Below are 14,865 nucleotides of genomic sequence, written 5' to 3'. Positions count from 1 at the left end.
GACAAAGAAATAGCCCCAGTCTAGGTGGCTGCCCCACAGGGGTGGTGAGCAGAGGCATGCTCGGCAGCTAGCGTCTAGGACAGTACCCTGCATTGGCAGAGTGTGAGTGTGCAGTATGTGAAGCATTTCCCTGAACTCTCTGGGTATTGTCTAGCTTTTACCATTCCCTGATTATGGTGCCCCCACTCTCCTCCTTGGGACCTGACACACCTGCCCCACTTGTCCCTGCAGGGACAGAGTTAGATGCCTGCTGCCTGGCCTGATTCTTATCCCCTGCAGTTAGGAGCCACTTGCCCAGGATCCACTTGCTCAAGGAAGTACTGCAGCCAAAGGGCTCCATTCTCAGGCAGGAGTCACAGGCTGGGACACCTGAAGGGCCAGGGAACATGCCCAAGCTAGGAAGCAGGCCCTCTCCTGGCCACAGACCTCCTTCCCTGAAAGCCTCCTTGCTGCCCTGGCCTCCGTCAAGGTATGCCAACATGGACCTACTGGGGCAGGAGGCTGGTAATGGGGTGTCTCTTGTGGTGCCACATTAGGGGTCACATTGCAGCTCCCCATCTGTTGATCATTCCCTGGCCTGGGTCTCTGTGTTCCTTGCCGCAAAGCCAGAGCTGAGGACATACCAGGAAGCAGTACATTTATTGCCAGAGCCCAGCCTGAGACTTGTTTGCACAAGGCTGCTTTAGCTTCCTGGTGAATGTTCTGGCCTTGCCAGCTAGGCTGACCAGAGGAGGCCTGACCCCATGTCCATGGTCAGAGGGTAGATATCACCCATCCCACTGCCCACTGGCCCACCTACCTGTACAGCTTGCCTTTGGCCTGTCTTGGTCTTAGCCTGCCAGGCCATGAAACTGGAGAGGGGTCTGAGCGTGACTGAGGCCGCACAACTGCCAGCTCTTTGCTAGAGGTTGGCTGCAAGCACCAAGGGTACTTAAAGCAGCCAAGTGCTGTCCTGTGGCAGGCTCTCCAAATCTGCTGCTTCCCATCCCTTCCATTCATGGGTGATTGTGGCTTACAGTCCTACCGGCCACTCACTCCTGCCCTCACTCAAGAGCTCAGCAGTCACGTGTCAGCCCATCAGGTCCTGTGTCTGCTTGGTCCATGACCTCGTCATCTCCAATGACCTGCACCTTTCCTCCTCTGCTCTGCACTTCAGCCACCCCCACTGATGGCTGCCCAGGCCCATGTCACCACCTGGAACTGCTCCACCCCTGAAATTGCTGAATCAGGCACCCTCTCTACCCACAGCCTTCTGGCCTTCCAGCCCACTCTCAGTCCCTTGTGGGACATGGGTTCCGGACTCAGCAGGACACTAGGCCTTGCTTCCTCCCCTGCTACCCCTTCTGTCTTCATTTCCCGCCCTCCCCAGCTGAGGTTCCCTGGTCCATCATTCGAGCACTTTTCTGCCAACATCCGCAGCTCTCTTGGCCGCCCAACTCATGGTCCCACCCGGCTGGCAGCCCCCCAGCCCTGGAGGAATCCCAGCAGCCTCCAGTCTGGAGCCGCCCTCCCCCTACCTCCACTGCGGGGAGGAAAGCTGGGGAAGCCAGCCTTGGGGGAGGGGGGTCATCCTTGCTGCCAGGCGTGCATACTCACCCTCTTAGCAGCCTCAGCTTGTTTCTGCCCGGCAGACTCTGGCTTTACCTACTCAGCACCCTGCAGACCCCACCAGCACTGCAAAGACCACCTTCCCATCTTATGCTATTGCTCTCCTGCCCCCAGCCTCCTCTTGGGCAGATGGCCCACCTTCTTCACAAAGACAGTAGAAACCCGTATACCTCCCAGTGCTGCTTCTGTCCCCCACCCCCTGAAGCCCATTCCAATGGCAGAAGTGCCCTTCCTTTTCTCTTAGATCCTTCCACCAGTGTTCTGAGTGCCCTCACCTTACTCCCTGGATGCTGAGTGGCCACTCATCTGCATTCCTGTCCGTGCAGGCACCTTCCTTTCCAAATTCTTCTCTTCAGTGTCTAAGCAAGCTCAAATAGTTAAAAACCATCTCGGGGACCTAAACTTTTACATTCACTGTCTGTTCTCTCATTTTCCCTCATCCCTTAAGCTTTCAGCAGTCCCATCACTCCATCACAAGGCCCTGGCTAAAGCCACCCCTGACCCACACCTTCACTCCAGGTGTGACCACTCTGCAGTGTCCAGTCCCCAGTCACCTAGCTATTTTTTTGCTCCCATGATGCCTCTCTGACTTAACTCCTACCTCTCTGGCCACTCTCCCTTCTCCACTCTGTTCCAGCAGGTCATCCCCAGTGTGTGTGTGGAGTGCTGCAGGAAGGGTTGAAGTCTTCCATAGAGGCCTGAGCTCCCCCAGGCTGGGGCTGACGATTGGCTTCCCTGAGGAGGTGGCTAGTGTGGCTGAGGGGGAAAGCATTTAAGGGAAGCATTGGAATAGGGGGTTTTTAGGTTGAGGGAACTATACATGTCCTGAGTAGCGAGCATGGTGCACCTGGCTCTGTGCCCCACACAACAGCCTCCAGGTGTGGTGCCCACTCTGGGAAGGAGGAAGCTACCCTAGAAAACCCAGGGGAATGTAGCCAGAGAGGAGAGTACAGTCCTCCAGGTTGTAGAAGCGTCAGCGAGAGGCCCCGTCCTGGGTGTGAAGACCTGAGAGAACAGTGCCCTGACTGCCCACAGACAAAGTTGGCCCAGCTGGGGACAGAGGTCAGGACCATCACAGAGGTCACCTTAGCTCCATCCCTCAGGGCCTGGTAGTTGCTTCTGGAGCTGCCCCAGGCTGGCTGGAGCAGGCTTCTGCCAGGAGGTGATGAAAGCGGGAACTGGCTGAGGCTGCCTCTATCCTTCCGTGTGAGACAGTGTCCACTGCTTTTGTAGGTCCTGGCCAGCCTTCAGCCGCACATATAACCAGTACCTGGTCTGGGTCAGGCCTGGGGCTGGGAGGGAGATGTCTGGATGCAATGGGGTGGTACCAGTGATAGTATAGACAGTGCCTGGAGAGGACTGTGAGCAGCTTTAGCAAATGAAACTGGGGTTCACAGGTGGCTTCACAGCATTGGGAGGACTCCAGGATCAGGTGGGGATAGAAAGGCCACTGGAGAGAGTAGGTGGCTGGAGAAGAGGCAGCTGTCTGGCATGGGGCCGACAGCCTGATTGAGATAGGGCTCCTAAAGTAGACTGTCGTCATGTGCTCTTAAGAGGATCTGGCTCAGTTTCATGCCACTAACATGTTGTTATGTCACCGTGCCCAAGCCCAGTCATTACCTTGCTGTGAGACTTGGGATAGTGTCTGTCAGGGTTTTTTGACCTTGGAGGGGACTTTGATCTGGGCCATTCCATGATGTTTTCCCTTGAGAGAGTCAGTCCCGGAAGAGAAGCTGAGAGACTTGTGGGAGGAGTGAGTGTGGCCTCTGGGGAGTCCCAGGTGGGCTTTAAAGACCTTTGTCTTTGAATGAGTGAGCCTCCCTGGAGGAGGCCTAGCCCAGATGCCCATTGGCAGAGCCTGGGCATGGGTAACCTGCACCACCTGGGGGATCTGAGGCCCCATATTTCTCTGTGTCAGGGGCCTCAGTGCCACCAGCCTGGAGTGGGCAATTGGAAAGAGGCTTTGTCCCAGGACAGTGGCCTCAAATGCCTAATGAGCCTGTCAGCACATCTGTGATTTTCTCCAGGACCTGTCACCCCAACCTTGGGGCCCTGCTTGGTCACAGAGGGGCATCAGGTTCCTCTGGCCCCCATTCCCCTGGCCAGTTCCTGTCTTTGCTATCTGCAGTCACTGTTTCTGGGTCCGTGGCAGGACTCTGCAGTTGGGGGCTGTAGGCCTGCTGTGGTTTCGGGGTCCTGGGCTAGACCTGGCTCATGCCTTGAAGAAGTGCCAGCACTGCCACTCTTTTCCTGGGCCTGGGGTCAAGCATGCAGGAGCTCCGTGAGGCCCAGAAGGCTCAGACCAGGTGGAAGGACCCAACTCTGCCTCCGGGAGAGGCAGGACTTTTATGAGCAGGTTAGAGCTCATTATCTTTGTTGGAGCCACACCTCACTCATATTCTTTTTTTTTCTTGGAGATAGAGTTTCACTCTGTCGCACAGGCTGGAGTGTAGTGGCACATTCTCGGCTCACTGCAAGCTCCGCTTCCCAGGTTCAAGTGAGTCTCCTACCTCAGCCTCCAGAGCAGCTGGGATTATAGGCACGCGCCACTATACCTGGCTAATTTTTGTATTTTTAGTAGAGACAGGGTTTCGCCATGTTGGCCAGGGTGGTCTCAAACTCCTGGCCTCAAGTGGTCCACCTGTCTCGGCCTCCCAAAGTGCTGGGATAACAGACGTGAGCCACCACACCCGCCCTCATCTTCTATTTATTTTATTTTTTGAGGTAGGATCTTGCTTGTTGCTCAAGCTGGAATGCAGTGGCATGATCATAGCTCACTGCAGCCTTGATCTCCTGGGCTCAAGTGATCCTCCTGCCTCAGCCTTCCAAGTATCTGGGATTACAAGTGCATGCCACCACACATGGCTAATTTTTTTGATTTTTTAATAAAAATGAGGTCTTGCTATGTTGCCCAGGCTGGCCTCAAGCTCCTGAGCTAAGAGATCCTCCCACCTCTGCCTCTCAAAGTGCTGAGATTACTGGTGTGAGCCACCGTGGCTGGCCCTTACTCATCTTGATATGGAGGAGAAACTAAGTCTTGAGAGGTGGTATGCTGAGGGCATGGACAGGGCTCAGAAACAGTGATATTTCTGTTCACTTTCCACCTTGCACAGGGCTCTTTAGGACCCAGATGTGACTGAGTACAGATACTGTCACTAGCAGCTCACCCGAGCCCCTGCTGGGAACTGCAGTGGCAGGGGTACCCAGGCATCATGGCTGCCTCACCAGCACCAGACTAGTCCCTCAGGGTTGAGAAGCCATATTGTTCCAGCAGGTGGCACCAAAGGGCACAGCAGAGGGGCAGGGTTGGCTAGGGACTCTGAAGGCTTCTTGGAGGAAGTAGCTTCCTCAACTCCAAACTAAGACGTCTGTGGACCCAAGCTGAGTTTTGAAGGCATAGGGCAAGGGAGGGCCTCTGGGCAGAGGAATACAGATGGCCCCACCCCCACCCCACAAGGGCCTCTTTGGCCTGGCGGGCAGCCGGCCCTCCACTCTCCAGCTGTCTTCCCCTGGAGGGAGACACTGACCAGCTGGAACCTTATTCCCTCCTATTGAGGCCAAATGAGGGGAGGAATGGTGGAGTGGCTTTCTGGGGGCAGGGAGGCAGCTGCTGAAGCCAGGCAAGGAGGAAGAGGATTTCCCTGCCTGCCGAAGGACTCAGCCTTGGGAGAAGGGCAGACTGCTCGGCCAGCCTCATCTCTGCCAGGCCTGTCCTGCCTCTCATCTCCTGAAAAAGAGGATTCTGCCCCTCACTGGGCAGGAGAGAAAAACAGGGCTGCAGCAGCAACAAGCTTATAGCCAGCCTGGGAAGGAAAGTGCTGGGCCTGGCACAGGATCACCCACGATTGGCCTGGCTTGGGTTTGAAGAGGGCCTTGAAGGGCCTGGGGTGGTATGGTTGGGAGTGGCCCTTACTAGGCTCAGCATTTCCCCCACATAAACAGATGCCCTGAGTGGGGGACGCAAGGAGTGGGAGGTTGAAAAAGAGGAAACTGGCTGGTGGGGATCCCTCTGAGAAAATGAGACTAGGTGGGGTGTGTAGAGCCAGGCAGGGGGCCCTGGCCATGGGTGGAGGTGTGTGGACACTGGCCATGGGGACAGGGAGCTCCTCTGCTTTGTGGTGTGATAGGGCCTGGTGCTGGCCCTCTCTGGGCCTTATCTGCTCTGACAGTGGGGCTGGTAATGCTAGTGGTTGTGGGATCACTTGGATAAGATGGGCCTTGGGTGTGTTTTTCTCCCTCTTCCCGTCCAAAAGGGAGTGAGATCATAAAAAAGCATCCTTCAGCTTGGGGGCAGGGGGTTGGTGGCTGTCTCAGGGAGCACCAAGGCTACACTGGGGCTGGATGGGGTGCAGTTAGAGTATTGCGGGGTGGCGCATATGCAGCATGGGTTCTGGGGTATGTGAGATGTTGGAGGCCTCATAGGCAGGAGGCGTATGTGCTGTCCAGGGTAGAAAAGATGCAGGCTGGGGCTGCAGACCATGGTCCAAAGCTCTGGTGAGCTCTGAGGTCCCTTACTCTACCAGCACTGTGGGGTTGGGGGCAGGAGGCTGCCCATCTGGGCCTCTTGGCTTGCAGCTGCAAGTGGGCCTTGCTTGAGGCTCTCAGTTATGGTTGGGAGTTAGGGGACTGTCTCTTCTCAGTGCACATCCTGTAGCTGACCCAGCCAGATTGGGGGCGGAGAGAGGGCAGTTGCCTGGCCCCAGGCCCAGGAGAGCAAAGGTCTTCGCAGGGCGCCAGGCTGGGTGGGAGCTGGGGGAGTGTAGAGCAAGCAGGGGGAGTGGGGGTCAGGCCAGGACAGGAGCTGGGGCCTTTTCCTTCTGCCGCCTTTCTGGAGGGCCCTGTGGGAGCTCCCCCAGTGGCCAGTGCTTTGAGCTGAGGCCTGGGCCCTGGGCTGCCACCTCCCCTCCTTTCTTTCTTCAGTATGGGGGAACTCACTTCCTACCAAGGTCCTCCCTGGACAGCCTGAGCACTAGTTGCACAAGGTCCTGTCACAGGGCAGGGGCCTAGGTCTGACCCACTCAGAAGCTAGGACAAGACCTGTGCTCAGTGCCCAGCTCAGAACAGCAGCCTCCACCCCAACTTTTATCCTCCCATAGGTGCCTCACCCTGACCTTGGAGGAATTTCCCCTAGGCCTCATTTAGCTCCCTTGTACCCTGAGTTCATCTCTGGTGACAGACTGCAGGATAGTTGTGGCTACTGCAGCCTAACTGTGGCCTGGGGCTCTCTGCCCTTCACTGCATCCCCACACAGGTGACTACACAGAACTCTCTGCCCCAGCCCCTTTGTAGCTGGTTGTAGGCAGAGCCTTGTCCCTTGCCAAGTCTGAACTGGGCAGTCTCACCCCTCCCCAGCTCCACAGCCCCCTCTGCTGCCCATGCACCCCACAGAGCTGGCCTTCTGCAGGGCAGAGTGACGGGAGCCTCGACCTGGGATCGACCTGACCCAGCCTCCTGTTCAGGTCTCTGGGTCTTATCCAGGCCATCCTGGGTGAATGCCCAGCCCTGGCCTCAGGCCCTAAAGGAAGAGGACAGTTCTCTATTCTGGCATGGGCTGTGCAGGTCTGCCTGACCTGGGCCTTTACTCCAGAGAACCCCCACTGGCTCCTTGCTGACCTTCCCTGGAGAAGCTTCTCTCCACTCCACTCCTCAGCCTTTCCTCCCCTCGCCATCTCTGCCTCTTCCTCTTCTGTCCCCACTGGGGAACAGAGTGACCCTAACTGGATGACAATTCCCCTGCTTACCCTGCTCATAGATCCCTAGTGCTCAAAACAAAGCCAGGGCCCTCTAGGCCCAGCCTCTGCCCCCTGCCTGCTGCAGCCCTGTGCTGCCGGCTGCTGCGCTTTTCTCTCCCTCTGCCAGTCCTGACCATGCCAGTTCCTCCAATGCATCCGTCACTCAGTGAGTGCCTCCAGGCCTTTGCACATGCTGTCCCCTCTTCCCAGAATACGCTTTCTTCTCCCAGCCCTTTAATTTCCCAGGCGCTCACACTCTTCACTCCTGGGCTGGGCTGCATGTCTCACCTTCTGTGCCCAGTTCCCGTGTCCTGTTAGAACACTGTTCATGCTGTGGGGTAGTTAACTTGTGTCCCAATCCCTCACAGGGCATGAATCCCCTACCCCGCCAAAGGTGGGGGCTGTGTCTGTCCTAGGCCTCTGGCAGTGGGGTTGGTCAGGAGCTTGAGAGGAACATGGGGAGGGAAAGGAGACATTGGTGCATATCTGCATCACCCATGAGTCAGCACACATTGTTAAGGGATGATGACCTGTACAGGGGGGCAAGGGCATGGTGCTATGCCAGGACTTCCCGGCCCCCACCCTGATGAGCTGCTTGCTATTGCCTGCCTCCTGTAGTTACAGTTACATGATCGACAACGTGATCCTGCTCATCACGGGCACGCTGCACCAGCGCTCCATCGCTGAGCTTGTACCCAAGTGCCACCCACTAGGCAGCTTCGAGCAGATGGAGGCCGTGAACATTGCTCAGACACCTGCTGAGCTCTACAATGCCATTCTGGTGGACACGCCTCTCGGTGAGCCGCTGTGTTGGTCATGGGAGGTGGGCAGTGGTGTCAGCATCAGTGCATCAGGGTGGGGTTTGTGGACCCGCTGGGGGATGACCCTGAGCCAGAAAGTGAGACCTGCACACTGCTGCTTACCTTTGTCGCCCTTCAACTTCCTCCTCCCATTCTCTCCTCACTTCACCCCCTTCTGCTCCTGTCCTGTTGGTTTTGCTGGGCCAGGCAGGCTACCCCAGGGCCTGACTGGGACTGTCTCACTTTGTGAAGCAGTCTGATTTCCCAGAGTGCAGAGGAGGGCTGAGCTCATGGAGAAGAGTGAGAGAGAGGCCCAGGTGCCTTGGAGTCCTGGGAGCTCCTATAGACTATGGAGCTCCTACAGAGCTGGAACCTGAGCAGAGCCAGAGGGGCTGGCTGCCTGTGAGGCAGAGGAACGAAGCAAACACCGTCACTTCCCTCCACTGAGCAGGTCCCCTGGGCCAGGTCAGACAGTGTCCAGCAGGATGCAAGGTCCATGTCAGAAGCCAGGGAAGGGGAATTAAGAGCTTCCTGCAGAGCCCTGTTTAGGCAATGCTAGTTCCTGCCTGCTTAGGAGGCTGAGGAGAAGGCACTAAGTGTCCTCATAGCCAGAGTCCTGGGCCTGGGGTACCGTACACCTCCAAGAAGCCACCAGGGTTGAACCACAGGCCTCTAAGCTGCACTAGGTTCTGAGCTGAGAGGCCTGAGCCCTACCTGCTGACCTTGTCTGCCATAGGCTCTCCCAGCAACTCTGAGCTGGTTCTGGGCTGTTTGTGGCTTCAGTTTCTCCGTCTTTAAAGAAGAGCTAGACGAGTGAGTCTGCAGGCCCTCTTGGGGGATGAGGGTGCTGTATCCTGCTCTGGCCTCTCTTTCCAGCCCCACAGTGGCCCCCTGGGTCACTGGTCTGTGCCTACCCTGCTGTTGGACTTGTCCTAAGGAGGAGGCTGGTTTTCCAAATGTGGGCGCCAGGCCTTCCTGGGGGGTGTAAAGAAGTAGGCGTTAGGCCCCAAATCCACAGCTGCCTTTCCAGAAGGGAGGATGTCATGGCCTCTTATGCAAGCCTGTCTTTGGCATGGTCTGAGCTTGGGTCTGCCCCAGCGGTGATTAGATCATGTTATGGCTAGCTCCCTCCTTTATAAATCAATTTTAGGAGCCAGGAGGCAGGAGAAGCTCAGGTCAGTGTACATGGCCCAGAGCATTGCTTCTGCCACTTCCAAGGCAACAGCCCAGGCTGGGGATCCCTCAGTGCCCAGTCCTGCGGGCCTTATGGCACAGGTACTCTGTGCCGTGTAGGGCAGCTGAACATCAAGATTCTGGCCTAGACCACCTGCCCACCCCTCAAACCACGTTTCCTCCCCAGCGGCTTTTTTCCAGGACTGCATTTCAGAGCAGGACCTTGACGAGATGAACATTGAGATCATCCGCAACACCCTCTACAAGGTAATGCCCTGCACAAGCCATGGGCGATTGGCCTGTCGGTGGGTGGGGCTGTGGGAAGTGGTGGGGTGGTGATTTATGTGAGGTGCTGGGACAGGATGCAGCTATGCCAGGCTCCTATCCCAGGGGCTTATCTGCTTATTCTCTGGCTCCCATGCTGGGCACAAGGCTGTGTGGAACAGGTTCTCTATCCCATAGTGCCTGTGGCAGGCTCAGATAAAATCAGCAGGAGTGACTGGTTCTCCACTGCTGGCCTGTTACAGCTGGCTCCTGGACAGCCGCTCCCCCAGCATCCAGGAGGGTCATGGGTTACCACCCAGGCCGTAGCCCCTGGAACCACCCTACCTAAGCTATTGCCAGCAAGGACAGGCACTTGAGCAAAGGCAACAGTGTGCTTAGTTATGGTGAGGGGAGGGACCTGGCGAGGCATAGCCAGGTCCTCATGTCCCTCATAGGTTCCCAAGCTTGGAGTCAGTGCTGTTTCCCACCGTCCTCATCACCTGCCCACCTCTTGCCTCCCAGGCTGTAGCATAGACTGGCCAACCCCTGGGGATAGAAGGTGGGTTCAGGATTTCTGGGTCAGCACTACCCTGGCCCAAAGAGATTAAAGAGCTAGGGGACCGGAGAGGAGAGAAAGGTTTAAAAATTAAAAAAAATAAAAGCCCGAGACCAGTTAGGTTAGGGGTGTTTGGGATAGACTATGCTCTGGCTGCAGTGAGGCAGTGAGCTATACATAGCGCCAGGACCCCAGACGGGCTGTAGTCAGGAACATGGATCTGTGGTGGGCAGGCCCCAAAGCAGGGCTGAGGATGACCCTGGCCAAGGGACCTGCTGACCTCACCTGTCTATTGGGTGAAAGTCCTCTCCTGACCTGGTTGGAGCGAGCTGGCTGACATTCGGCTGCAGCCTGAGCCCAGGCCCGCCAATCTCCCTGCAGGGGCCCGGGCCAGAGCACATTGTGGGTCTGGTGATAGGGGAAGGGCCTGCCTGGAGGTTGCAGTGGTGTCGGCAAGGGACCAGCACGTGCAGAAGGAAAGCATGGCGCATGCGCCAAGTGGCAGGCAGTTTGCTGTGGAAGGACACATTCCAGATGGACAGGGGAGAAGTCTAGAAGAAGAGACAGGCATGGGATCAAGTTACCCAGGGCTTTGAATGTAAGGCCAGAAGTTTGAACATAGTCCCGTGGGCAGGGTCAGCCAGTGGAGGTTTCCAACAGAGCAGAGTCTTCTCAGAAAGCCCCTTCTAGCCACAACGTGGAGAGCAGATTAGAAGGCCTGAGATCAGAGGTGGGAAAGTCGTCAGCTTCTTCAATCCTTTGGACTGCTCTAGGAACTGGGAAGGTGTCATTATCCCCATGTGAAAATGGGGAAACTGAAGGCTCAGAGAAGTAGGGTGGGTTGCCTAAAGCCACATAATAAGTCACTGGCAGCGCCAGGGATCACACCTGGCTCAGCTTGTTTGCAAAAGTGAGTGCTCTCACCCACTCCGCGCTAATAGGGCACAGGCCAGCCAGTTAGCTGAGAGGAGAGAGAGCATACACGTGTGTGTGTGTGTGTGTGTGTGTGTGTGTGTCTGTGTGTGTGTACGTGTACGCACGCGCCTACCTGGCCTGTTGCCGGGTTCCCTGCCCTGAGACAGGGTGAGGGGTGCGGCTGTCCGCCAGCCTCACCCACACCCTCACCGGGCCTGACTGGTTCTAGCTGGAGTTGCTGGCGAGGGCTACCTAGGCACTAGCTCGTAAACATGGACCCAGTGCTGTGGGCCTTGTGCCAGGACTGCCAGCCTGTCAGGCAATGTCCCAGCCCGATGACCACAGATGGGAGATTAGGTGGACCGTCAGCCACCCGTTGGGTGGGAACAGTAGGCAGCTGGTGCAGCAGCCGTGGACTGGCAGACTCCAGGGGACAAGGTGGGGGTGGGAAGGTGACCTTGGTACTGGGGTTGCTGGAATCTTGCCAGTTTCTTTAGCTGCCCTAGCCTCCAGAGAAGAGTCCCACCAGCCTCCCTGACCCTGGGATCAGCCTCTCCTGGGATTGGTACAGATTGGCTAAGCAGTTGGGTAGGTAGCAGGGCATGGAGCCCAAGACCTGGTTGGTTGTTCCCCCACAAATAGGAAGTGCAGGCCCCACTGGGGCAGGCTGTGGGATTTTTGACATATCCAGTTTGGCTGGCCACAGGGAAGGAGGTGACTGGGGACAGGCCCCAGAGGGACTGTGAAAGGTACCACCAAACCAAAGGAGGGGTTGGCAGCTATCTCTGCCACCCAGGCCCTCTGATTCCTGAGATCCTCTGTGCTGGGGTCAACCCTCTCTTCCAGGCTTCTTACTCCCTGACCTGTCCTAGATTTTTGTTTCCCGTGATCCCAGAGGTCACTCTCAGGCCTTCCCCTGAGTCAAGCTTGCCCAGCGTTGCTGGCCAGGGCAGACCTGGGCTCACAGACTCCTGGGTCTCATCTCATCTCTCTTGGAGCACCACCCAGCAGAGCCTGTGAGCCCAAGTTGGCTGATAGTTGGCGGAAAGGTCTCCACACCTTGGAGTTTAGACCTCAGTATGAAAAGCTTTCTATGCCATCCAGCCCTTGCCTGCAACCTGGAAGAATAATCTCTAGCCTGTGGAGCCAGAGTCTCTGAGTCCATGCCAGCAGATGGGACTAGGGAGGTCTAAGTGGAGGCTGGCTGTTACAAGGGAGCTCCCCATGGGGCCTGTAAGATCATCCACCTTCCTTGGCATGGAGAGGTATTGGGAGGAAGCATGGCTGCTCTTGTGAGTGACAGTTGGGAGGGACGTGGGGCCTGGGCTGACCTCTTCTTTCCTCATGCCCAGCAGATCCAATTTGCCTGGGCAGGGAGTGCTTGTTCCCGCCGGCAGCCCATGTGCCTGCCATTGTACTGTGCCCAGCTGACGTCCGTGTAGGCAATAACCATCCCTCAGCAGGAACTGGCCTGACAATTTTGTTCTTGCTGTGTGATGCTGAGGGGCTGCCTGGAGGATGGGAGGAGGAGGTGTTCTGTAAGGGAGGGTGGCAGAGAGGGCCAGGTCACTCAGTCCCTGCCATCCCTGTGGACTCCCAGGTATGGCCTTTCCTCACCAGCCCACGGACACCTGTTTTGTTTTTTTTCTTTTCTGAGACGGAGTCTCTTTCTGTCGCCCAGGCTGGAGTGCAGTGTCATGATCTCAGCTCACTGCAAGCTCCGCCTCCAGGGTTCAAGCAATTCTCTGCCTCAGTCTCCCAAGTAGCTGGGATTATAGGTGCCCGCCACCGTGCCTGGCTAATTTTTTTTGTATTTTTAGTAGAGACAGGGTTTCACCATCTTGACCAGGCTGGTCTTGAACTCCTGACCTTGTGATCCACCCGACTTGGTGTCCCAAAGTGCTAGGATTACAGGCATGAGCCACCGCGTCCGGCCACACCTGGTTTTCAGAAGCTGAGAAAGGGGAGGTTTGGAAAGATTTGGGGAAAAGGAAGGCAGAGCAGCAGGGGGAAGTCAGAGGACCCCTGCGAGCCTAGCCTTCTGTGAGATGAGGGGGTGAAGGGGATTGTAGGCTGAAGCAGACAGTCCAGTGGGCCCTGCCCTGGCACTCCTGCGTGGGAGGCTGTGGGCAGCTGCCACTTGGCTGATTCACAGAAGTGTTTCCTTGGCTTTGCTGTAAGAGCTGCCTTGGCCCATCCATGGGTGTGCTTGTACCCAACTTGAAAGGGGCTAGGGAGGGGAGGAGGGAACTGTGAGGGCTTGGCCCTCCAGAGCCTCCTTGCCTGTGCTGAGCAAGCTCCATGCTCTGCACAGGCATACCTGGAGTCCTTCTACAAGTTCTGCACCCTACTGGGCGGGACTACGGCGGATGCCATGTGCCCCATCCTAGAGGTGAGTGCCTGCGCGCCCTCCTGCCTGCTGGTGCCCGCTAGCCCTGGCCTGGGGAGGCTCTGCCAACTGACTGGCTACTGCCTTCTTCTTCCTCCCTCTCTCCTTACCTGTGCACTGGCTCCACAGTTTGAAGCAGACCGCCGCGCCTTCATCATCACCATCAATTCTTTCGGCACAGAGCTGTCCAAAGAGGACCGTGCCAAGCTCTTTCCACACTGTGGGCGGCTCTACCCTGAGGGCCTGGCGCAGCTGGCTCGGGCTGATGACTATGAGCAGGTCAAGAACGTGGCCGATTACTACCCGGTGAGTGCCCCGGCTGGCAGGACAGCGGGTGGGCGTGTTGTCACCAAGCACACCCATCCAGAACCCTCATGTTCATGCTTTCCCCCACCCCCCTGGCCAGGAGTACAAGCTGCTTTTCGAGGGTGCAGGTAGCAACCCTGGAGACAAGACGCTTGAGGACCGATTCTTTGAGCATGAGGTGAGTCTATGGGGTCTGCTTGTCAGAGGGAGGCCAACCTGGTGGTTTAGACCTGACTCTGTGGCCATGGCCACCTGGATATCACATCTTCCTGTGTCCACAGGTAAAGCTGAACAAGTTGGCCTTCCTGAACCAGTTCCACTTTGGTGTCTTCTATGCCTTTGTGAAGCTCAAGGAGCAGGAGTGTCGCAACATCGTGTGGATCGCTGAATGTATCGCCCAGCGCCACCGCGCCAAAATTGACAACTACATCCCTATCTTCTAGCGTCCTGGCCCGAGGCTCTCAATTGCACTCTGTGTGTGTGTGTGTGTGTGTGTGTGTGTGTGGTCTGTGACAAGCCTGTGGCTCACCTGCCTGCCCGGGGTGTAGTACACTGTCCTAGCAGCTGCCCAGTTCTCCTGACCCTCTTAGAGACTGTTCTTAGGCCTGAAAAGGGGCTGGGCACCCCCCACCAAGGATGGACCAAGACCCCCCCCAGAGCAAGGAGGCCCCCTCAGCCCTGTGTTTACAGCTGCTGATGTGTCTAAGAAGCATGTGGTCACTTTCATGTTCCTCCCTAACTCCCTAACCTGAGAACCCTGGGGCCTGGGGGCAGTTCGAGCCTCCTCTCCCTTCTGTGAGTCACTCCCAGAGCCGTGGCCCATGGGAAGGATAGAGTGTGTGTGTCCTTGGGGCCTGGGGGGATGTTGCTTGTCAGCTCCCTCCCTCAGCCCTGCCCCTCTGAGACAATAAAACTGCCCTCTCTAAGCCCAACTGTCTGCTGTCTCCTTTAGGCCCTAGTACCTCTCCATGACCCCTAACTTCCCTTGTGACCCCACCTTGCTAAGCAACCCTGCCTAAGCCTCTACCTCCCTCCCTCAGTCAGCAGCCCAGATTCTTCAGGGTTAGGGAGTCCCAGGAAGATAGCTCCTTCTTCTGCTGGAGGCTCAGATGCATACAGGCC

The 14,865-nt window shown here is 56.9% G+C and overlaps 1 protein-coding gene across 2 annotated transcripts in view; it reads left to right on the top strand.

The window, feature by feature from the left end:
• ATP6V0D1 (ATPase H+ transporting V0 subunit d1) overlaps positions 1 to 14,675 on the top strand; it is a 45,520-nt gene extending 30,845 nt beyond the window's left edge. For both annotated transcript variants that reach the window (XM_033218786.1, XM_033218787.1), the window contains exons 3-8: positions 7,959 to 8,137; positions 9,501 to 9,580; positions 13,363 to 13,440; positions 13,567 to 13,743; positions 13,844 to 13,921; positions 14,025 to 14,675. In XM_033218786.1, coding sequence (XP_033074677.1) covers positions 7,959 to 8,137; positions 9,501 to 9,580; positions 13,363 to 13,440; positions 13,567 to 13,743; positions 13,844 to 13,921; positions 14,025 to 14,186 — 754 coding nt within the window. In that variant the 3' untranslated portion in view covers positions 14,187 to 14,675. The remainder of the gene's footprint in view (positions 1 to 7,958; positions 8,138 to 9,500; positions 9,581 to 13,362; positions 13,441 to 13,566; positions 13,744 to 13,843; positions 13,922 to 14,024) is intronic.
• Positions 14,676 to 14,865: the final 190 nt, after the last annotated feature.

Source organism: Trachypithecus francoisi, unplaced genomic scaffold (genome assembly GCF_009764315.1).
Source record: "Trachypithecus francoisi isolate TF-2019V2 unplaced genomic scaffold, Tfra_2.0 Lachesis_group10, whole genome shotgun sequence".
NCBI classification, from domain to species: Eukaryota; Metazoa; Chordata; class Mammalia; order Primates; family Cercopithecidae; genus Trachypithecus; species Trachypithecus francoisi.
Note: the sequence above shows the minus strand (reverse complement) of the source record. Positions and strands in the feature narration are given on the sequence as shown.